The 23594-nt window shown below is 40.9% G+C and overlaps 1 protein-coding gene across 1 annotated transcript in view; it reads left to right on the forward strand.

Annotated features, from left to right (window-relative positions):
• The window catches only part of POLN (DNA polymerase nu), a 180980-nt gene that overhangs the window by 84697 nt on the left and 72689 nt on the right, over positions 1 to 23594 (forward strand). Inside the window, exons 11-15 of the mRNA XM_073662265.1 lie at positions 8343 to 8399; positions 11424 to 11477; positions 14637 to 14702; positions 17201 to 17258; positions 18239 to 18316. Coding sequence (XP_073518366.1) covers positions 8343 to 8399; positions 11424 to 11477; positions 14637 to 14702; positions 17201 to 17258; positions 18239 to 18316 — 313 coding nt within the window. The remainder of the gene's footprint in view (positions 1 to 8342; positions 8400 to 11423; positions 11478 to 14636; positions 14703 to 17200; positions 17259 to 18238; positions 18317 to 23594) is intronic.

The following is a 23594-nucleotide window of genomic DNA, read 5'->3' on the forward strand; positions in this document are numbered from 1 at the left end:
GCAGGCAGTCCCTGGATGACGAAGACATTGATGTCATTGACTGGCCATCATGTGCCCCAGACCTGAATATTAATGAAAACCTCTGAGATATAATGTATCAGTGCAAATGATGCCGGAAAGAAGAACCACAAATTTTCAAGGAGCTAATTGTTACCCCAATTCAGATCTGGGAGGAGATCCACCAGGACACCATCCACAGTCTCATCAGGAGCATGTCGAGAGTGCACACAGGCATGTGAGGGCTATACACCCTACTCAGTCAAGATTATCAATTGTTGTAATGAAATTCAAGTAAAATGTATAAGGAAAGATTTTTATCTATAAAGTGCCTTGAAAAAATATTCATACCTTGTAAACTTTTCCATATTTTTTCACGTTACAGCCAAACACTTAAATTTGTTTTATTGTGATTTTATGTGATATATCAACACTAAGTAACAAGTAATTGTGCAGGAAATTATACATGGTTTTCTAATTTTTTTCAAAATATAAATCTGAAAATTGTGACGTGCATTTGTATTGAGTCAATACTTTCTAGGACAACTTATGGCTGCTATTACTGCTGCAGTCTTTTGGGGTCTGTCTCTTCCAGCTTTGCATCTATAGGTGACATTTTTGCCCCTTCTTTGCACACTCGCTCTCGCTCAGTGAAATTAGATGTAGATGTCTGTGAGCAGCGATTTTCAAGTCTTGCCACAGGTTCTCAATGGGATGTCGGTCTGGATTGTGACTGGGCCATTCACACACATGAATATGCTTTGATCTAAACCATCCATTGTAGCTCTGGCAGTATGTTTAGGGTCGTTGTCCTGCTGGAAGGTGAACCTACACCCCAGTCTCAAGTCTTCTGCAGCCTATAACAGGTTTTACTACAGGATTACCCAGTATTTAGCTTATCTTCCCATCAACTCTGACCAGCTTCCCTGTCCCTGCTAAAGAAAAGACTCCGCACAGCATGATGCTGCCACCACCATGTTTGACGAAGGGGATAGTGTTTTCAGGGTGATGTGCAGTGTTGGTTTTCCACCAAATATAGCGTTTTGCATTTAGCCCAAAAAGATCTACCTTGGTCTCATCTGCACGCTGTGTCCCCTACATGTTTTTTTTTTTCAAACTGAAAACAGGAATTCTTTTGGCTTGCTTTCAAAAATGGCTCTCTTCTTGCCACACTTCTATAAAGGCTAGATTTGTGGAGTATACAACAAAGGCCATATTCAGTGTTTGGTCAGTATTTAACATCATGGATCTTAAATTTCTGAATAATATGTGCAACTGTAGTCACAGGAACATCAAGCTGTTTGGAGATGGTCTTATAACCTTTACCTTTAACATGCTTTTCTATAATTTTCTTTCTAATCTCCTGAGACAACTCTTTCCTTTGCTTCCTCTGGTCCATGTTGAGTGTGGTACACACCATGTCACCAAACAGCACAGTGAGTATCTGTAACCCTATATACAGGCCCACTGACTGATTACAAGATTGCAGACACCTGTGATGCTAATTACTGGACACAACTTGATTTAATATGTCCCCTTTGTCACATTATTTTCAGGAGTACCATCATTTTTGTCCAGGCCTATTTCATGAGTTTAATTTTTTTAAATTCTGTGGAAGCAGGGTTGAAAAGCAATGACTGACTTTCATTTGTTCATTTTCATAGATTTTAATTTATTATTACTTTTGTCAGATTCAAGTTATTTCTGTGACCTTTGTGGGTTTTTCTTTCATTAAACAATTTTGACCACGTGTGTATATGTGTATCTAATATATATAATCGTCTTATCCCGTCTGTCTGTCTGTCTGTCCAGGAAATCCCGCGTCGCTGATTGGTCCGGCCGCAGCTGGGAGATGACCGGCACTAGTGACGGCAAGTGTGAAGGGAGGACCGGGGAGCGGCGCCACTGGTCGGGATACTTCTGCTGCGAGCAGCCGGTCATCTCCCCGCTGCTCGCAGCGGAAGTACCCGCACAGGCAGCGCATCTCCCCGGTCCTCACTAATACGGTTCGCTGATTGGTCGCAGCCGGCGGCGATATTGGCGCCAAATTTAAACACAGCTCTGCTGATTGCGCCCGGTCGGCCGCATACGTATTCTAGAATACCCGATGCGTTAGAATCGGGCCACCATCTAGTATAGATATATGTGTGTATATGTTGGAATAATACATATTAATCTGTATGTGTATTGCAACAACTACTGTGCTGTTTCATATGTTGTGCATATTGTGAGGTTGTTAACAAAGTTTAAAAAAAAAAAAAAACTCCCACAGACAGGATGCCCCCTCCTTCTCTTCCTGTGTTGTTGTTATATATGTATTTGATTTCCTCATGCTGCAGTAACACCAGACTCCATGCTGTGTCTATGCTGGATATGAATAAACCTACATTCTGTGTTCTAAACTCTGGATGTCACGCGGATTAATCCTCTGCTAACAGGTTATGGGCCCAGATGTACCTGAGTCCCAGAGTCACAGATCCCCAGAACACAGAGGAAAGAAAAGAAAGAAAGACAGCAAACTGAGAAGAAGCAAAGATGGCCACCAGCAGCAGCTCCATGAAATTTACAGTGCCAAGTCTCACTAACCAGAATTATCAATCCTGGAAATTCAAAGTGAAAATGCTGCTGATAAGAGAAGGTACGTGGAAATACACACAGGAGCCTAAACCTGACCCAGTGCCACAGGAGTGGACAGAGATGGATCAGAAAGCACAAAGTACCATATCACTCAGTATAGATGATGACCATATTGTGCATGTGTGTAAATGTAATACTGCAAAGGAAATGTGGGAGCAGTTGCAAAAGGTACATGAGAGGATAAATTTAAGCAATAAGCTCTATCTCATGAGAAAGCTGTACCAGTCTAAGCTACAGAAAGGCCAGGATATGCAGGATTACATAAGAAGTGTTCTGGAAGTTGTAGAACGCCTGAGAGGCATTGGGGAAGATCTAAAGGACTTTCATGTGGCCGCATTACTGCTTAATGGCCTTCCAGAGAGCTATGATACGCTTGTAACCGCACTAGATGCGCGTCCAGATGATGAGCTTACACTGGAGTATGTCAGGGGGAAGCTCATAGATGAATATAAGCGAAAGGCAGAAGGTGTAAACTGTAGGACATGCAACACAGAATCTGCTTTACAGACACAAAGCCTAACTGATAACAGGAAGCACATATAAGAAACACATGAATGTTTTGTTTGCAAGAAATCAGGATATTTGAAAGCTGACTGCAGAGTCTGGAAAGCTAGAATGAATCAGCTGAAAAAGCAAAGCAGTCATCAAAGGGTTAAAAGTGCTGTATCTGGAGAAAATGATTCTGTGAATACTGAAACTGCATTTACTGTTAGTGCAAATACATCAAAGCATGCATGGTATATAGACTCTGGAGCAACTAGTCACATGACTAATAACAGAGACTTCTTTTCTAAGCTTGACCAAAGTAAATCAGAGAAAATGATTATGGCTAATGGTCAGTACATGACTTCAGAAGGCATAGGAGATGGTTTTATTGATTGTACAATCTCACCAATACAAAGCAGGAAGATCCCAGTAAAGGATTTGCTGTATGTGCCTAGTCTTGAAAGTAATCTACTATCTGTGAAGAAACTCACAAAACAAGGAAATGAAGTTACATTTAAGCATGATAGCTGCATCATCTCAAAGGAAGGTCACACACTAGCAGAGGGAAACATCACAGATGAACTTTATCAGCTGAAATGCAAAGAGTGTGTGTATACAGCGCAACAAGAAGAGCATAAAAACTGTATTCATGTGTGGCATAGGCGTCTGGCACACAGAGACCCAGAAGCAATAAGAAAGTTAGTCCAAAAGCAACTAGCTGAGGATATTACAATTGATCTATGTAACCAGACAATGAAGTGTACTAGCTGCATCAAAGGGAAAATGTCTAGGAAAGCTTTTCCTAAGAGAATTAGTACAACAACAGCACAGCCACTAGATTTAATACACACAGATGTCTGTGGACCAATGAGCACTCTGACTCCAGGGAAGAAGAGATATTTTCTCACATTTATTGATGATCATTCATGATATACAGTTGTCCACCTGCTTCACAGCAAGAAGGAAGTTCCAGAGAAACTTGAAATATACCTAGCTGAAGTATATAATAAATTTGGAAGAATGCCAAAGATTCTACGTGCAGATAATGGGACTGAATATACAAGTAATGAGACACAGAGCATTTTAAAGAAAAATGGAATCCTATTTCAGACCACTGTACCGTACAACCCAGAGCAAAATGGTGTCGCGGAAAGAAGGAACCGAACACTATGTGAAAGTGGAAGAAGCATGTTATTTGATGCAAATCTGCCCACAGCATATTGGGGTGAAGCAATCATGACAGCTTGCTATCTTCAGAACAGACTACCAGGTAAAGCTACAGAGAAAACTCCATTTGAGCAATGGAATAGCAGAAAGCCAAAATTACATCACATAAGAATATTCGGAAGTAAAGCATTTGTACATGTTCCCAAAGAAAAGCGAACTAAGTGGGAATCTCACGCTAAGGAAGGTATCCTGGTAGGCTACAGCGAAACCCAGAAAGGTTATAGGATTCTACACCCAGAAACAAACAAGATCACAATAAGTAGAGATGTAGTGATTGATGAGAACTTTGTATCACCCAAGTTTTGTGACATCACGCCAGTAGTCCAGCTGAAGTCACAATTACAAGACCGCAACAAGGAGGATGTAGAGGTCTGGCTGGATTCTTCAACTAATGAAGGAACAACAGAAAAATCAGGTGAATCTGAAATCAGGAGATCGTCGAGATCAAATAAAGGTATACCAGCTAAACGTCTATCTTACATTGTCAAGACACTACCTGAATCAGAGCCGCAGTCATGGGATGAAATGCAAGCACTACCTGTCCATGAAAGAACAAAGTGGATCGATGCCGTTAATGAGGAAATCAAATCGCTTCATCAACTCCAAACTTGGAAACTCACCAAGCTACCACAGGGCAAAAAGGCAATCAAGTGCAAGTGGGTCTTCAAAACCAAATATGACTCTGAAGGTAAAGTCCACAGATTCAAAGCAAGGTTGGTCGCAAAAGGATATTCTCAAAAGTATGGCGAAGATTACGATACTACATTTGCTCCAGTCGCTAAACAGACCACGTTCAGAGCTTTGTTAGCTGCAGCTGCTGTACAAAAGATGTATGTCAGACATTTGGATATAAAAACTGCCTTTTTAAATGGTGACATTGAGGAGGACTTATACATGACTCAACCTGAAGGTTATGTGAAAAGAGGTGAAGAGAATCTTGTTTGCAAACTACAAAAATCTCTCTATGGTCTTAAGCAATCAGCAAGAGCATGGAACACCAAGATGAATAAAGTCTTGTTGGAAGAAGGATTTAAAAGAGGTCAAGCAGATCCGTGCTTATACACAAAATATACAGATGTATATTCTCTTATATGTGGACGACGCAGAAATTGGAAAAATGACTGAAATTCTGAATCAGCACTTTGAAACAAAAGACCTTGGAAGTGTGACATATTATCTAGGAATCCAAATCCAGAGAGAGGAAGATGGAAGTTTTCATAGAATCATAGAATCATAGAATGGTAGAGTTGGAAGGGACCTCCTGGGTCATCTGGTCCAACCCCCTGCTCAAAGCAGGATTCACTAGATCATCTCAGACAGATGTCTGTCCAGCCTCTGTTTGAAGACGTCCATTGAAGGGGAACTCACCACCTCTCGTGGCAGCCTGTTCCACTCATTAATCACCCTAACTGTCAAAATTTTTTTTCTAATATCTAATCTGTGTCTCCTCCCATTTAGTTTCATCCCATTGCTTCTAGTCTTTCCTTGTGCAAATGAGAATAAAGATGATCCTTCTACAATGTGACAGCCCTTGACATATTTGTAGACAGCTATTAAGTCTCCTCTCAGTCTTCTTTTTTGCAAGCTAAACATTCCCAAATCCTGCAACCGTTCCTCATAGGACATGGTTTGCAGACCAGTCACCATTCTGGTCGCTCTTCTCTGAACTTGCTCCAGTTTGTCTATGTCTTTTTTAAAATGTGGTGCCCAAAACTGTACACAGTATTCCAGATGAGGTCTGACCAAAGAGGAGTAAAGACCGATAATGACTTCACGTGATCTAGACTGTATGCTTCTGTTAATACATCCCAGAATTGTATTTGCCTTTTTTGCTGCTGCATCACACTGTTGACTCATGTTCAGTCTATGATCTATTAGTATACCTAAGTCTTTTTCACATGTACTGTTGCTTAGCTCTATTCCTCCCATTCTGTATATGCTTTTTTCATTTTTATTGCCCAGATGTAGTACTTTGCATTTTTCCCTGTTAAAAACCATTCTGTTGGTTGCTGCCCACTGCTCCAGTTTATTTAGGTCTTTTTGAATCCTCTCTCTCTCTTCTCTAGTATTAGCTATCCCTCCTAGCTTTGTGTCATCAGCAAATTTAATCAGTTTACCCTCAATTCCTTCATCTAAATCATTGATAAAGATGTTGAACAATACAGGTCCCAGGACGGAGCCCTGTGGTACCCCACTTGAGACATTCATCCAGCTGGATGTGAAGCCATTTACAACCACCCTTTGAGTCCGATCACTAAGCCAGTTATGAATCCACCTAACAGTTGCCTGGTCCATTGCATACTTGGTCATTTTTTCAATAAGGATGGTGTGAGATACTTTGTCAAATGCTTTGCTGAAGTCAAGATATACTATATCTACAGCATTTCCCTGATCCACCCAGTCAGTGATTCTGTCATAGAAGGAAATTAAGTTAGTCTGACATGACTTGTTAGTTACAAACCCATGCTGACTCTGGTTAATCACTTCATTCTTATCCATGTACTTACATACATGTTGTTTAATAATTTGTTCAAAGATCTTTCCTGGTATAGAAGTCAGACTCACCGGCCTATAGTTCCCTGGGTCCACCTTCTTCCCCTTTTTGAAGATAGGAACAACATTTGCTCTTCTCCAGTCTTCTGGGACTTCTCCTGTTCTCCAAGAATTTTCAAAGATTATGGAGAGTGGTTCTAAAATTTCTTCTACGATCTCCTTCAGTACTCTGGGGTGTAATTCATCTGGACCTGGAGACTTGAACTCATTTATGTTAGCTAAATTTCTTCTAAACCAAAGTGCAAAAATTAATTTGATTCTGAATCAGTTTAAAATGTCAGAGGCCAAAGGTATATCAACCCCAATGGAACCATCCTACCTGAAGCTGGAAGGAGAAGATGACCTGTTGCCTAACAATGAGAAATATCGTCAGGCAGTGGGGGCACTTCTATACATATCAACTATGACTCGACTGGATATCACAACAACAGTTGGAATCCTTTGCCGATATGTGGAAAAAAAGCGCCAAAGAGACTGGAATGCTGTTAAGAGACTTCTCCGATATTTGAAAGAAACGCAAGATGTAAATTTAAAACTATCTGCAGCAGGAGATCTAGAACTTACCGGCTATGTAGATGCGGATTGGGCTGGTGATTCGCGTGATCGTAAATCCACAAGTGGATACTTGTTTAAAGTTGGAGAAAGTTCAATCTCCTGGTCTAGTAGGAAACAAGTGTCTGTTGCCTTGTCATCTACAGAAGCGGAGTATGTGTCCGCAGCCTATGCAAGCCAGGAGGTTGTTTGGCTAAGACAATTGATAGACAATCTTGGCAAACCGACAACTCAGCTGACGGTGATTTATGAGGACAACCAAGGATGCATTAAACTTGCATGCAGTGAAAAGATCAGTGCTAGAACCAAGCACATTGACGTCAGACATCATCATCTACGTGATTTGATAGATCGTGGGATAATTCAGTTTGTCTATTGTGAAACTGATAAGATGGTAGCTGACATTATGACAAAGCCATTGCCACGAGCTAGGTTCCAAGAATTGAGAACCACAATGGGACTAAGAGGATAAGTAGTTGTTGAGTGGGGGTGTTGGAATAATACATATTAATCTGTATGTGTATTGCAACAACTATTGTGCTGTTTCATATGTTGTGCATATTGTGAGGTTGTTAACAAAGATTAAAAAAAAAAAAAAACTCCCACAGACAGGATGCCCCCTCCTTCTCTTCCTGTGTTGTTGTTATATATGTATTTGATTTCCTCATGCTGCAGTAACACCAGACTCCATGCTGTGCCTATGCTGGATATGAATAAACCTACATTCTGTGTTCTAAACTTTGGATGTCACGCGGATTAATCCTCTGCTAACATTATATACAGTGTGTAGATAGATAGATAGATAGATAGATATACATACACACACACGCAAAATATATATTGTATATGCCTTTGAACAACTGAACATAATTTTTCCATTAATACCCTAGTTAAATCAACTGAAAGACCTGCATCCTTTGCCCGGACTTGTTTTACAATTTAGACAAGTAAGATTATTTTTTTATTTACCCTTTTGTTTATTTTGTTCATATTTTTTACATTATTTAACTGCTTCTACAGTCATATCCAAAAGTTTTGAGAATGACACCAAAATTATATATTCACATGATCTGCTGGCCTCTCGTTTTTATTAGTGTTTGTCTGATGTTTATATCACATACAGAAATATAATTGCAATCATATTATGAGTACCAATAGGTTATATTGACAGTTAGAATGAGTTAATGCAGCAAGTCAATATTTGCAGTGTTGCCCCTTCTTCTTCAAGACCTCTGTAATTCTCCCTGGCATGCTCTCAATCAACTTTTGGACCAAATCCTGACTGATAGCAGTCCATTCTTGCATAATCAATGCTTGCATTTTGCCAGAATTTGTTGGTTTTTGTTTGTCCACCCGTCTCTTGATGATTGACCACAAGTTCTCAATAGGAATAAGATCTGGGGAGTTTCCAGGCCATGGACCCAAAATCTCTATGTTTTGTTCCATGAGCCATTTAGTTATCACCTTTGCTTTATGGCAAGGTGCTCCATCATGCTGGAAAAGGCATTGTTGGGCGCCAAACTGCTCTTGGACGGTTGGGAGAAGTTGCTCTTGGAGGACATTCTGGTACCATTCTTTATTCATGGCTGTGTTTTAGGCAAGACTGTGAGTGAGCCGATTCCCTTGGCTGAGAAGCAACCCCACACATGAATGGTTTCAGGATGCTTTACAGTTGGCATGAGACAAGACTGGTGGTAGCGATCACCTCTTCTTCTCCGAATAAGCTGTTTTCCAGATGTCCCAAACAATCGAAAAGGGGATTCATCAGGGAAAATGACTTTGCCCCAGTCCTCAGCAGTCCACTCCCTGTACCTTTTGCAGAATATCAGTCGGTCCCTGATGTTTTTTCTGGAGAGAAGTGGCTTCTTTGCTGCCCTCCTTGAAACCAGCCCTTGCTCAAAGAGTCTCCGCCTCACAGTGCGTGCAGAAGCACTCACACCAGCCTGCTGCCATTCCTGAGCAAGCTCGGCACTGCTGGTAGTCCGATCCCGCAGCTGAAACAGTTTTAAGATACGGTCCTGGCGCTTGCTGGTCTTTCTTGGGCGCCCTGGAGCCTTTTTGACAACAATGGAAGCTCTCTCCTTGAAGTTCTTGATGATGCGATAGATTGTTGACTGAGGTGCAATCTTTGTAGCTACGATACTCTTCCCTGTTAGGCCATTTTTGTGCAGTGCAATGATGGCTGCACGTGTTTCTTTAGAGATAACCATGGTTAACTGAAGAGAAACAATGATACCAAGAACCAGCCTCCTTTTAAAGTGTCCAGTGATGTCATTCTTACTTAATCATGACTGATTGATCGCCAGCCCTGTCCTCATCAACACCCACACCTGTGTTAATGGATCAATCACTAAAACGATGTTAGCTGCTCCTTTTAAGGCAGGACTGCAATGATGTTGAAATGTGTTTTGGGGGTTAAAGTTCATTTTCTGGGCAAATATTGACTTTGCAAGTACAGTAATTGCTGTTAAGCTGATCACTCTTTGACATTCAGGAGTAAATGCAAATTGGCATTACAAAAAATGAAGCAGTAAACTTTGGAAAAATTACTATTTGTCTCATTCTCAATACTTTTGGCCATGACTGTAGACCACCCACACACTCTAAATGGTCGGCTGGCCCAACTTATAATCTGCAGTGATTTTCTAAAGCAATGCTGTTGCTGCGGTAGTAGAAATCCGGCTGTCTCTCAAATGTAAAAAAAATGCCAATCCAAATCGTTGTGCCTTTGTAAAAAAAAACAACTTGTCCAGTATACAAAAATATTTCTTACAAAATGAATTAACACATTTTTGTGTATTTTAATGGTCATTAAAAAAATATGAAAATTAGACCCTTGTTTCCTTTATTTTTCCACTGATATCAACCGATATCAGAAAAAAAACAAAGGAGAGTGAGAATATGACACTGACTTAAAAATGAAGCCCTGTGTATCATTAAAAAGGCACAAAAATTACTTTAATATCCGAACAAAAAAAATAGCTCTTAAAACCGTATACATGAAAAAACCTGAATATGTGCCTGGTCAAGAACAGGAGTAAATGTCCTAGTCTTGAATTGGTTAATGATATCATAAAGTGTATTTCTATACTTTTACTTTTGGGAAATCAGTTCCCAAAATTCAGCATTACATTTATTACACTGCTGGCTGTAAGGCCTCATGATGTAATCTGGCTGTGTTATGGCTGTGTGTTGTACGGAGCTGTGATACGTCATCCACAGAGGTGCATGGAGGCAATAAATGCAGACACAGATGTTCTTTTATCTTTCCATTGTGTAGAATATAAGGGGTAACTTTTCTGGAGAGCGACAAGCCAAGCCTGGCATGTCAGAGTGAGGAAACTTAGAAGCCATGCAATGCTCCTCTGGGAAATTAAATATGCAAATTGTCTCTTCAGAGAGGAAGAGGTCTAGAACTCTAACGCCACCTACAGGAAGCAGTGATCCTAAAAATCAATTTTGACTCTTTAACGAGCCTTGCATTATTATTTAGGATAAAAGCCAAACCAGAATCTCAATTTGCATATACGGTGTTTCGGGGTGTTACCCCTCATCAGTGCAAAGTATGAGATCTGATTTGGCTAGGTGAGAGGCTAAGACTGGGATATAAGGGGTAACGTTTCTCCTTGTGGAGAGTGACAAGCCAGTCTTGGTATGTTAGAGTGAGGAGACTTATAAGCCATGCATGCTCCTCTGGGAAATTAAATATGCAAATTGTCTCTTCCGAAAGGAAGAGGGCTAGAATTATTGCCCCACTATAGAATAGACAATTTGCACATTACGTAGAGTGAAATCCACTGCAAAATTATGCATACACCATATATCATACTTGCCATAATTTTAATGTTTAGTAGTTCTTCTGTCGTGGTCTGATTTTACATGTTTCTACAATTAAATATTCTGTATTATGTTATATATGAAGGGGTTAATATACTCCTTTGTCACACTTATTATATTTATACTTTTTACAGATACAAAAAATAAAGTCAACATTTGTTGATGGGCTCTTAACCTACGTGAATAAGGTAGTAATAACAGCATTCCTTAATGTGCTTAATAAATTCTGCTTTAACAATTTTATCCTTTCAAAATATAAAATTCATGTACTATATTTACATTTTTATTAAGAATGCATTTCTTAAGAATAAGACACATAATTTCTAATTCAAAAAATTCATGGGATTTAAAAAGAAAATAGGGGACAAACGGCTTATCTTCAGTGGTTCATTTCCATTTAATGAATGTTTTATGCCACAAATCTGCCACACTCTTAAGCTGACCATACAATACATATTAGATAGCTTTCAGCTGAGCGAATTTAGATATATAGCTGTCTACAGGAACGCTCGGCTCATCTTTATGAGTGAGATGCTGCCAGACTCTTCTAGTGGTGGCTTATCTCCTGGAGAATAAAGGATCACCTGTTAGAAATCACACATGCCGGATCCTTCTCTCCCATGACATTATCTGAAGGGGTTAGAGTTATGAGGCCCCTATCACATTAGATGAAATTGTTCTATTGTATATAGGGGCTTTTAAACCTTTTAAGGAAATTTCAGGAGGTGGGGGGGTTCCCCATTTGCCAACTTCCAATCAATAAAATCATAAGCTTCTTCAGGGGATTGGAGCTGCGGTCACTGCCGCAGCCTCTGCACCGTCCTTGAAACAAAACGTCTTCAGTGACGCTTGTTTTAGGGGCTGGAGTTTGCTGTGCATAATGACAGCATTCTCTTTTGCCGGCTAAGATCAACAGTAACAAGCTTCCACCAGAGCGCAATGTTAGTGTGCGGTGTCGGAATACCCAGAGTGCAGAGGCACCAATAACCACTGATCGGCGGGGGTGCTGCGTGCGGGATTCCGGCCGATCATACATTGATGCCCTATCTTTTGGATAGGGCATCAATGTCAAAGTAGTGGACAACCCCTTTAAGAAAAACCCTTGGGAAGCCCTTCTCAATAAACGAATACTGCATATTTCTACACATACTCACGCTCTGATGTCCTTTATATTCTTAGCTGCTAAACAGACCCTAGCAATAGCCTGGAAAAAATCTGGTTTGGAAATATTCGAAGTTAAGCGCTTAACTTGGTATATGATCAATGAAAAATTATCTTCTATACTACTAGACAAAGTTCTAAAGTTTGAAAGAGTCTGCCTCCCTTGGGCTGAGTACGCCAATCATACACCCTTTGCTACTCTTCTCTTCGCTTACATGCTCCCAAGTCCCCTGATTCTTTGCAACTTACTACATCGGTATTAGACTTACTTCACTATTTTTCTCGGGAACCCCCTCCCCTTTCCTACTCTTACCTCCCCCTCTCCATTTTGTTATTTAAATGTTAACGTTTTCTATGATACCCTTTTTTATATAAATGTACTTCAAAGTTTCATTTGTATTTCGACATTGTTATGATTATATTTTTCAATAAAAATTTATTGTTAAAAAAGGAAGAATAAAAAAAGAAAAGCCATTAGATTGTGTAGTTAGGGAAGGAGAGGGAATTTTTAATTCAAGTATATTAGAAGTTAGTTTACATTATGGCATATAATAGATAGGTATAAAGGATACAAATTACTTTGTATGTCGTACTACGCCCAAGGAGCTCAGAGACAGTATTGTGGCAAGGCACAGATCTGGCCAAGGTTACAAAAGAATTTCTGCATTACTCAAGGTTCCTAAGAGCACAGTGGCCTCCATAATCCTTAAATGTAAGAAGTTTGGGGCCACCAGAAGTCTTCCTAGACCTGGCCGTCCAGCCAAACTGAGCAATCGTGGGAGAAGAGCCTTGGTGAGAGAGGTAAAGAAGAACCCCAAGATCACTGTGGCTGTGCTCCAGAGATGCAGTAGGAAGAAGGGAGAAAGTTCCACAAAGTCTACTATCACTGCAGCCCTCCACCAGTCAGGCATTTATGGCAGAGTGGCCCAACAGAAGCCTCTCCTCAGTGCAAGACATATGAAAGCCCGCATAGAGTTTGCTCAAAAACACATGAAGGACTCCCAGACTATGAGAAATAAGATTCTCTGGCCTGATGAGACGAAGATAGAACTTTTTGGTGATAATTCTAAGTGGTATGTGTGGAGAAAACCAGGCACTGCTCATCACCTGCCCAATACAATCCCATCAGTGAAACATGGTGGTGGCAGCATCATGCTATGGGGATGTTTTTCAGCTGCAGGGACAGGACAACTGGTTGCAACTGAAGGAAACATGAATGCGGCCAAGTACAGAGATATCCTGGATGAAAACCTCTTCCAGAGTGCTCTAGACCTCAGACTTGGCCGAAGGTTCACCTTCCAACAAGACAATGACCCTAAGCACACAGCTAAAATAACAAAGGAGTGGCTTCAAAACAACTCTGTGACCATTCTTGACTGGCCCAGCCAGAGCCCTGACCTAAACCCAATTGAGCATCTCTGGAGAGACCTGAAAATGGCTGTCCACCAACATTCACCATCCAACCTGACAGAACTGGAGAGGATCTGCAAGGAAGAATGGCAGAGGATCCCCAAATCCAGGTGTGAAAAACTTGTTGCATCATTCCCAAGAAGACTCATGGCTGTACTAGCTCAAAAGGGGGCTTCTACTCAATACTGAGCAAAGGGTCTGAATACTTATGACCATGTGATATTTCAGTTTTTCTTTTTTAATAAATTTGCAAAAAATTATACTTTTCTGTTTTTTTCAGTCGAGATGGGGTGCAGAGTGTACTTTAATGAGAAAAAAATGAACTTTTTAGAATTTACCAAATAGCTGCAATGAAACAAAGAGTGAAACATGTAAAGGGGTCTGAATACTTTCCGTTCCAACTGTAAATTTACTATACAAAACATTTGTGGACGTTGATATTTTGCAATCAGGACAACATATAATTAAAAACTTACACGATTGCTCAGAATGGAACTGGTGTTAAAACATATAACGAAAGCGTAAATGACAGCTTTTGTGACTTGTAAATACCTTCATTCCCATTTTCTTTTGGAACTTTTCACTTGGTTATTCCTCTGCTATTCCCCCTGGGATATATATTAATAATTTGACAACTAAATGTTACCTTTTCCATTGTCAGTAGAGTGTGCACTGCATAGTCTGACATTAGCAGCAATGATTGAAGATTAAAAACACCACATTGACAATGAGAATAATGTGAATACAAGTATTTATATTCGTGTCTTATATTTTAGGGCTGTGTGTCTCCCACCTGGAATCAGACAGGGACTGTAAGCGGCAGACTTTCTGCAAAACATCCTGTAAGTTTTCTATTATGTTCATTTATAAGGCTCCAAAGCAAAGTAAGGAAAGGCCAATCCCTTATAAATATAGAACAGCAGTAATGTAAACAGCAGTGAACTCCCCCTACATGAGTAGCAATAACAGGTTTAAAGAGGACGTTCACTACTAATTTTTATATTAAAGTCATGTCCAGAGTGATGTAAAAGAAAAATGTCTTCTACTTTACCACCACTGCATTTTCGCATTACTGCCTGTGTCCCCGCCCCTGGCATCCTCGCGTCTTCTTTTGACAGGAATATCAAATGACTTGCTACCAATCAATGGCCATTGGCAGCAACTGTCATGTCTCTTCTGGTTCAGATAGAACGTCACCGCTGCAGCCAATCAGTGGTTGCTGATTGTCCACAGTGCTCATGTGACGTTCTCCTCTGAAAGACAAAGCGAGGAGGCCGGCTGGAGACACAGACAGCAAAATGTAGGAACAACAGAGACTCTGTAGGAACACAAAGGGAGTAACTGTTTATTCTGCACCACCTTGGACACAACTTTAGTGTAGAGATTAGTAGTGGACAACTACTTTATCAGTCCTTCTGCACAATTCAGAATTCATATAGCAGAAATTTCCCCCCTCTTAGGCTGGGTTTAGACTAGCGTATGAAAAATTGTCCATTTTTCATCCTGATAACTCAGCCAAATTTCATCCGTATTGTCATCCGTGTGTCTGTATTTATACATCATCATTCTAAAATGTACATGATCAGATAGTGTTTATATTATTATATTATATATGTATATGTAAAAAATGGATGCCAGATCTGTTTTTGAGCCTTCACAACTCTAAAGACTTTTCATTTTTGCCTAATCAGAATAGAAAGTTTCAGACAAAATTTTGACAAATGGGGGAGTTTGATGTATCCCATAAAAAAAGTACCCTTAGTCGCTAAAAGATGGTGTCAGTGAGGGGGTTTGTAATTTTAGAGCTGATTACCTAACTGCAGACAAGGCCAGCTCTTCTGCACTTTTAGGGCTTATTCACACATCAGTATTTGGCACCAGTGTTTGTATGCCAAAACCATGACTGAGGAATGGCTGACCCTCCACCTGACCAAAACCACTTTATGGTCCCAACTCCACCTCTCTCTGTTTTCTCTTGACTAGTCTCCCTTTAAAACCTACCAATAATGACAAACACTATACGTATTTGGATAAAATGGCCACAGCAGCCTTTATTGATAACATTAACAATATTATTAGACCTAAATATATACAGTAAGGAAAGTTCAGCCAATAAAAACCAGGCACCATCAGAAAATCCTCATTGCCCCCAACCACATTGTGCTGATTCGCGGAACCTCCAGCTGAATTGTGCCCCCTGATTTGCCTCTCTGAGATCTCGGCTCAGTAGGGACCCCCCGAGTATATCTTAACACTTATAAAGGGAGAGGGGGTTGACCCGACCAAAACGAGTGACCTACCCCTCCCTTTACCATATCACCATTTGGCTTTCCAAAGACCCGTTCCCACCAGCTGCCATGACATGACATTTAATCCCGAAGAGCCGAATAATATTAAAATTTTGACCTTTAAACCAAAGGTATGTAGCCATACTTAGAGGAGGGTGGGTGGGACGATGATCCACCAATTGTCTACCCCCTTAACCTCCCAGCAACTTTTATATACCCAGCTACAACCACCAATCAGGTAAGGGAGCATCAAGATACCACTCCCGTAACCCGCCCAAACTTTCCTGCCCCCAACAAACTTAAACGCCATCTTGGGATAACTGTTAAAGATCCTATAACTGAAAACCCCAACCAGTCCCATAGGCCCCACATACATCCTAGTCATGGGGCCCTCCCTTTTAGATGTAACACCGCAGGAAATCATTAGATGTGATGTTGCAATGTGACACCACAATCCTCATGTCGTCGTGTCGCCTCATCATAATGGTATCAACAAGGTGCTCCTGTGACGCCGAACGTGCTCCTGTGACGCCGAACGTATTTAGCATTAGGGCTCGCTCAGACCAGCGTATATTCTCTCATGCGAGGGAATCAGATCGATTAATGACACTCCGATCAAACTCTGATTAAGCATCGAATAGCACTCGTCCGATGTAGACGCTTGTGTGAGCGAATCCTTAGTTTTTACAGTCGAGTTATAGATGAGTGGATCGTTCTGCGGAGGATCAACCTTGAATCGAATTTTCTGAAATTTGCAGGTCCCTGCGAATTCAAACACTGCGACTCTCGTCTCTCTTTTTGTTACTTCTCTCATTTTCTCAGCAATCAGTGACTTTTCAGTATTGAGATTCATGACAAACTTATTCAACGCTTATCAAATTTTTGGTGAAAATTCGGCAAATTCGAATTTTAAAAGATCCGCTCATCTCTTAGTTGCATATTTTTCCTTTCTAATATTATCATATCATATATTTATGTTATTACAATATATCCACTAGAAAAAAAATGCTGCTGGGGATATTTTATGTGTAATTTATATCTTTGTGTTGTAGAACATCCAAGGTGTTTCAAAGTTTTCAGTTCAGTTTGAGAAGCAGCAACACTTACAAGGTGAAAGAACGGATTTTGCTTAAAATAAGGTTTAAACGCAAAGTGCTCTATTGATCATGCAGCTTTCACCAGGATTATGGAATAAAATGGTTTGAAATGTTGCAAAACTCTAAATTGTGCAAAAATTTTATTTTGCAACTTTTGGCATTCTTTACGCTAGCGCTGTTCAGCTTCGCCAACTTTTAGAAAATGGGTGGAGCAGAGGAAGGAGCGGGAGTACAGGCCTGACATGATCATATTATCATCATTTACGGCACAATGTAATGTAAATTATGACAGAAATATACTGTAGCCCCTGACAGGCGGACATTTCTAACGGTGGCAAACGGCAGTTGAATGATGCGCCAAATTCATTACACAGACTAACGCCTCTTAGTGAATTCTGTGAATTTTACTCCAGTGTTCCCTTCATTAAGACTGGCGTGCAAGGCATGGAGTTGTGAATGGAATAGGTATACGAGACATATTTTTAAAGCATACAAATCTAGATCCCATTTTTAATTTTAATGGGGTCAGATCTGGCATTCAGCCACACTACAGTCTTGTGAATTTCACATTTTCATTAGGTTTTCTCCTAGAGAAAAGTCCACATTTTGTTAGTTTGTTTTTCACAGATATCATCAACTCTATGAAAAGCATGCTGCTGCCCACATTTTCCACAAAGCGAGATAAAACTGCTATTTTTGAATGAATGATTCTACTTTATCAGCATTCCGACAGCACTATAGGAGCTGGAACTTCCTTTCCTCTCACCTCCCAGCATGTATTTCTCTTGCCGTTGTCCAATGGTTTGCCTGTCTGAACTGAAAGCCCACCTCTCTGTTATGTCTGTATGCAGTATGACAGGAGCAGCAAGACAATGACTCATCTCCACGTCCTGTAATCTGTCTCAATTGTTTAGTTGCTGATGTCAATTATAGCAGCCTTATTGGGTCAATAATCTAACTTTCCATAAATCAATATTCATCTTTAATTTAAAGGGAAACCCGATGAAACAATAACTATTAACCCCAGGTCCATGTTTGTGTCCTCTAAGGACCATTCCTTTCTTGCAGCAGGTAAGTTCCACAGTATGTTGTATATCTGTAACATAATTTTGGAATTGTGTTAATTACATTTTTCATAACAATATGTTTTCTGTAAACAAATATTTTTCTCTAGTTTGTGTACTCAGAGGTGCAGCACGAGAGAAAGGTTGAAGATATGAGTTTGTAGCAACAAGTGTTAAAAGTAGACACCGAAAACATTTATCACTGTCTGTGATGTTTATAGTGATTTCAGGGAGAATACAGGTGCATCTCACAAAATTAGAATATCATCAAAAAGTTAATTTATTTCAGTTCTTCAATACAAAAAGTGAAACTCATATATTATATAGAGTCATTACACAGAGTGATATATTTCAAGTGTTTATTTCTGTTAATGTTGATGATTATGGCTTACAGCCAATGAAAACACAAAAGTCATTATCTCAGTAACTTAGAATAATTAACAAAAAACACCTGCAAAGGCACCCTAAGCATTTAAAAAGGTCCCTTAGTCTGTTTCAGTAGGCTCCACAATCATCGGGAAGACTGCTGACTTGACAGATGTCCAGAAGGCAGTCACTGACACACTCCACAAGGTCCCAGAGTCTGGAGGAAGAGTGGAGAGGCCACAATCCAAGCTGCTGGAGGTCTAGTGTGAAGTTTCCACAATCAGTGATGGTTTGGGGAGCCATGTCATCTGCTGGTGTAGGTCCACTGTGTTTTATCAAGACCAAAGTCAGCGCAGCCGTCTACCAGGACATTTTAGCGCACTTCATGCTTCCCTCTGCCGACAAGCTTTTTGGAGATGGAAATGTCATTCTCCAGCAGGACTTGGCCCCTGTCCACACTGCCAAAAGTACCAATACCTGGTTTACACAACAGTATCACTGTGCTTGATTGGCAGCAAACTCACCTGACCTTAACCCCATAGAGAATCTATTATAGAGAATCTATGGGGTATTGTCAAGAGGAAGATGAGACCCCAGACCCAACAATGCAGACGAGCTGAAGGCTGCTATCAAAGCCACCTGGGCTTCCATAACACCTCAGCAGTGCCACAGGCTGATCGCCTCCATGCCACATTGCCGCATTGATGCAGTAATTGATGCAAAAGGAGCCCGACCAAGTATTGAGGCATTTACTGAACATACATTTCAGATTTTAAAATCCCTTTTCAAGCTGTTATAAAGTATTCTAATTTACTGAGATAATGACTTTTGTGTTTTCATTGGCTGTAAGCCATAATCATCAACACTAACAGAAATAAACACTTGAAATAGATCACTGTTTGTAATGATTCTATATAATATAGGAGTTTCACTCTTTGTATTGAAGAACTGAAATAAATTAACTTTTTGATGATATTCTAATTTTGTGAGATGCACCTGTATGTTTCAATTCTGTCTCTTCATACGAAATAATTCAATTCATGGGTCACAATGAACATTCCTCCCAACTTTTTTCAGAATAAATACGTTTTCAATGTGGTTAGGTCCCACCAGGTCTTTATTTCCTGTATTACGAACTTCTCAATGGAAGCCATTTGCTGTTTCAATGTACCATTGCTGTGTGCAACCAAGCCATTTTTGAAAATGATTTTGCATTATTAATGGTTTATTATCTCATTTAGGTGCAGTTCATATTATATATTCATATGTATATTTTAATTAACATTTTTTGGTATTTTTGACTTTCACACGTATGTTTGTTAATTAATGAATCTTGGATTGCATATCCACGTGTTGTCTCTTACGGATATTCAGGCTTAGACTAAGGACCATGTAGGCGTTGCCTGACACTTGTCTGGTTTTCCTCTTTGCCATTGCTTTTTACCGCTGTGCTCAATAACCTTGCTTTTACCTTGGATTAATAAAGTCTTTTTTTTTTTTATGGAAGAGGCGAGTACCGCCTTCTCTTTGGACTTATATTTGTCACATAGTTTTTAACTGAAACAAATTTGATTGAATAAACTTAGGGCCCTCAAAGAGTTAAAGAACTTGTTACTCATCTGTCCTATCTCCAGCATTGGAGTTTGCTCCCTTCCCCTATGGCCAGCTATGACTCTGCTAATCCGTGTCAGGTCACCCCATTAGGCACCACTGATGTAATCATTCAAAGCGTTTTAAAGGTAACCTGTCACGTGAAAAAAATTATTAATCTGCAGATATGGGGTTAATCTGCAGGTTAATAGCATTCTGAATCTGCCCATTCTTAGAGCTCAGCATTATTGCTGGCTGTCAGTCATTGCTGGGGGCGTGGTTACAGTTACCACTCTTTATACACAGAGCCGTGACTGAAATCATACGTGTGCCGCCTCTGTGACTGGATGCCAAAAGCTGGCAGGGGAATAAAGTTAATTTCCTCCTGGCATCGGGGCTCTAAGTGTGGGCACTGGGCAGGCCCAGAAAGCTATTAACCTGCAGATTAACCCCATATCTGCAGGTTAAAAGCGTTTTTTTCATGTGACCGGTTCCCTTTAAGACCGGATCAGGTGGCTGTGTGCTGCCTGAGTATTGAGGTAGTGTAACACAAGATTCTATCTGGTGTTCGGCCATACTTCCCACTTGGTCCAGATTAAGCCAGGTATCTGATTCAGTTCAGCTGCTCCAAACTGCTATCATGCTACCAGCTACAGCTCAGTCCTGCTATTTCTGATGTAGTTTAGTAATGGAGTACAAGAAATGTTGGTACCCCTTCTGAAAATCTGTTGATTTCATGTGCTTTGATTGTAAAGCATTGAACTGTTTTACATGTGATTTTATATACACTGCTCAAAAAAATAATGGGAACACTTAAACAACAAAATATAACTCCAAGGAAATCAAACTTCTGTGAAATCAAACTGTCCACTTAGGAAGCAACACTGATTGACAATCAATTTCACATGCTGTTGTGCAAATGGAATAGACAATAGATGGAAATTATTGGCAATTATCAAGACACCCTCAATAAAGGAGTGGTTCTGCAGGTGGAGACCACAAACCACATCTCAGTACCAATGCTTTCTGGCTGATGTTTTGGTCACTTTTGAATGTTGGTTGTGCTTTCACACTCGTGGTAGCATGAGATGGACTCTACAACCCACAGAAGTTGCTCAGGTAGTGCAGCTCATCCAAGATGGCACATCAATGCGAGCTGTGGCAAGAAGATTTGCTGTGTCTGTCAGCGTAGTGTCCAGAGGCTGGAGGCGCTACCAGGAGACAGGCCAGTACACCAGGAGATGTGGAGGGGGCAGTAGGAGGGCAGCAACCCAGCAGCAAGACTGCTACCTCTGCCTTTGTGCAAGGAGGAACAGGAGGAGCACTGCCAGAGCCCTGCAAAATGACCTCCAGCAGGTCACAAATGTGCATGTGTCTGCACAAACGGTTAGAGACCGACTCCATGAGGGTGGTATGAGGGTCCAACGTCCACAGATGGGGGTTGTGCTCACAGCCCAACACCGTGCAGGACGCTTGGCATTTGTCACAGAACACCAGGATTGGCAAACTCGCCACTGGCGCCCTGTGCTCTTCACAGATGAAAGCAGGTTCCCACTGAACACATGAGACAGACGTGACAGAGTCTGGAGACGCCATGGAGAGGGATCTGCTGCCTGCAACATCCTTCAGCATGACCGGTTTGGCAGTGGGTCAGTAATGGTGTGGGGTGGCATTTCTTTGGAGGGCCGCACAGCCCTCCATGTGCTCGCCAGAGGTAGCCTGACTGCCATTAGGTACTGAGATGAGATCCTCAGACCCCTTGTGAGACCATATGCTGGTGCGGTTGGCCCTGAGTTCCTCCTAATGCAGGACAATGCCAGACCTCATGTGGCTGGAGTGTGTCAGCAGTTCCTGCAAGATGAAGGCATTGAAGCTATGGACTGGCCCGCCCGTTCCCCAGACCTGAATCCGATTGAGCACATCTGGGACATCATGTCTCGCTCCATCCACCAACGTCACGTTGCACCACAGACTGTCCAGGAGTTGGCGGATGCTTTAGTCCAGGTCTGGGAGGAGATCCCACAGGAGACCATCCGCAACCTCATCAGGAGCATGCCCAGGCGTTGTAGGGAGGTCATACAGGCACGTGGAGGCCACACACAATGCTGAGTCTCATTTTGACTTGTTTTAAGGACATTACATCAAAGTTGGATCAGCCTGTAGTGTGTTTTTCCACTTTAATTTTGGGGGTGACTCCAAATCCAGGCCTCCATTGGTTAATAAATGTGATTTCCATTGATGATTTTTGTGTGATTTTGTTGTCAGAACATTCAATTTTATACAGAACAAAGTATTCAATGAGAATATTTCATTCATTCAGATCTAGGATGTGTTATTTCAGTGTTCCCTTTATTTTTTTGAGCAGTGTATATTGTGCTCCTTAACAGTTTGGTTAGCTTTGACAGGGTGAACTGTAGTGCCGGCCCATGTTGGGAGGAGTTAAGTGGGCATGTAGGAACTTAGTTCCTGGTTGTTAGGTAGTTGATGAATAGCAACAGATAAGAAGCATTGTTGATCAGAAGAAGGCTACAAGTTGGAAAGTGTTTCAGCAACAGAAATTTTAGAAATATAGCAAGTTCCAGAGCAAGTATTACAGCAACTAATTTCTTATATGGCCGGAGTACAGAAATTGGCAGAGGACTAAGAAGGTTTCTTTCATTATAAGTGAGTACCATTAGCAGCTACTGAGGGAGGCAGAATTCTCCTAGGCAGCTAGAATGAGCGGGCTACATAAAGGCGGCTTTTAAACCAGTCCTGGAGGTTTAGAGAAGTCCTATTCCAATCAGGAAGGAATACGAGGCACTCATTGCAGTGGATGATAAAGAATGAACAGAGCTGGAAAGCTTGAGAAGTACTGTGTTCTTCTTGAATTGTACCTATACTATCGAAATGCCGAATTTAATTCTCTCAAAGATGGAGCCTCTGCATGATGCGGAAGTATTGTGCCTGCTATCAATCGTTGAAATCCAAGAAGTTTTAATCTTTACTCCGTTTTAATCTTTTTAAAATGCACGCTGATCTCACTGATTCGTCATGTAATTACAAGGTCCCCGTACAATGAATACACTTGTGACGTGAGAAGGGTGAAGTGGCGAACCCCCAGATCGCACACACACACTCAAAGGTACCGCCACAGGGTGCTTTGGGACTGCAAAAGAAACCTTGACATGAAGAGTCCCTAATAAGTTCCCACCTTCAGCAAGTTACTTAATAACAAACTCATATCCGCTACTTCAGGTGTTGTTCACTACTTCAACTCTGCTGCAGCAAGTTATATGATAAAGAACTTGCCTTTGCTACTCCTAGTGTCATTCATACTTCTAACTCTG

Source organism: Phyllobates terribilis, unplaced genomic scaffold (assembly GCF_046119375.1).
Source record: "Phyllobates terribilis strain yellow unplaced genomic scaffold, ASM4611937v1 Scaffold_1__5_contigs__length_1240528914, whole genome shotgun sequence".
In the NCBI taxonomy this organism is placed as follows: Eukaryota; Metazoa; Chordata; class Amphibia; order Anura; family Dendrobatidae; genus Phyllobates; species Phyllobates terribilis.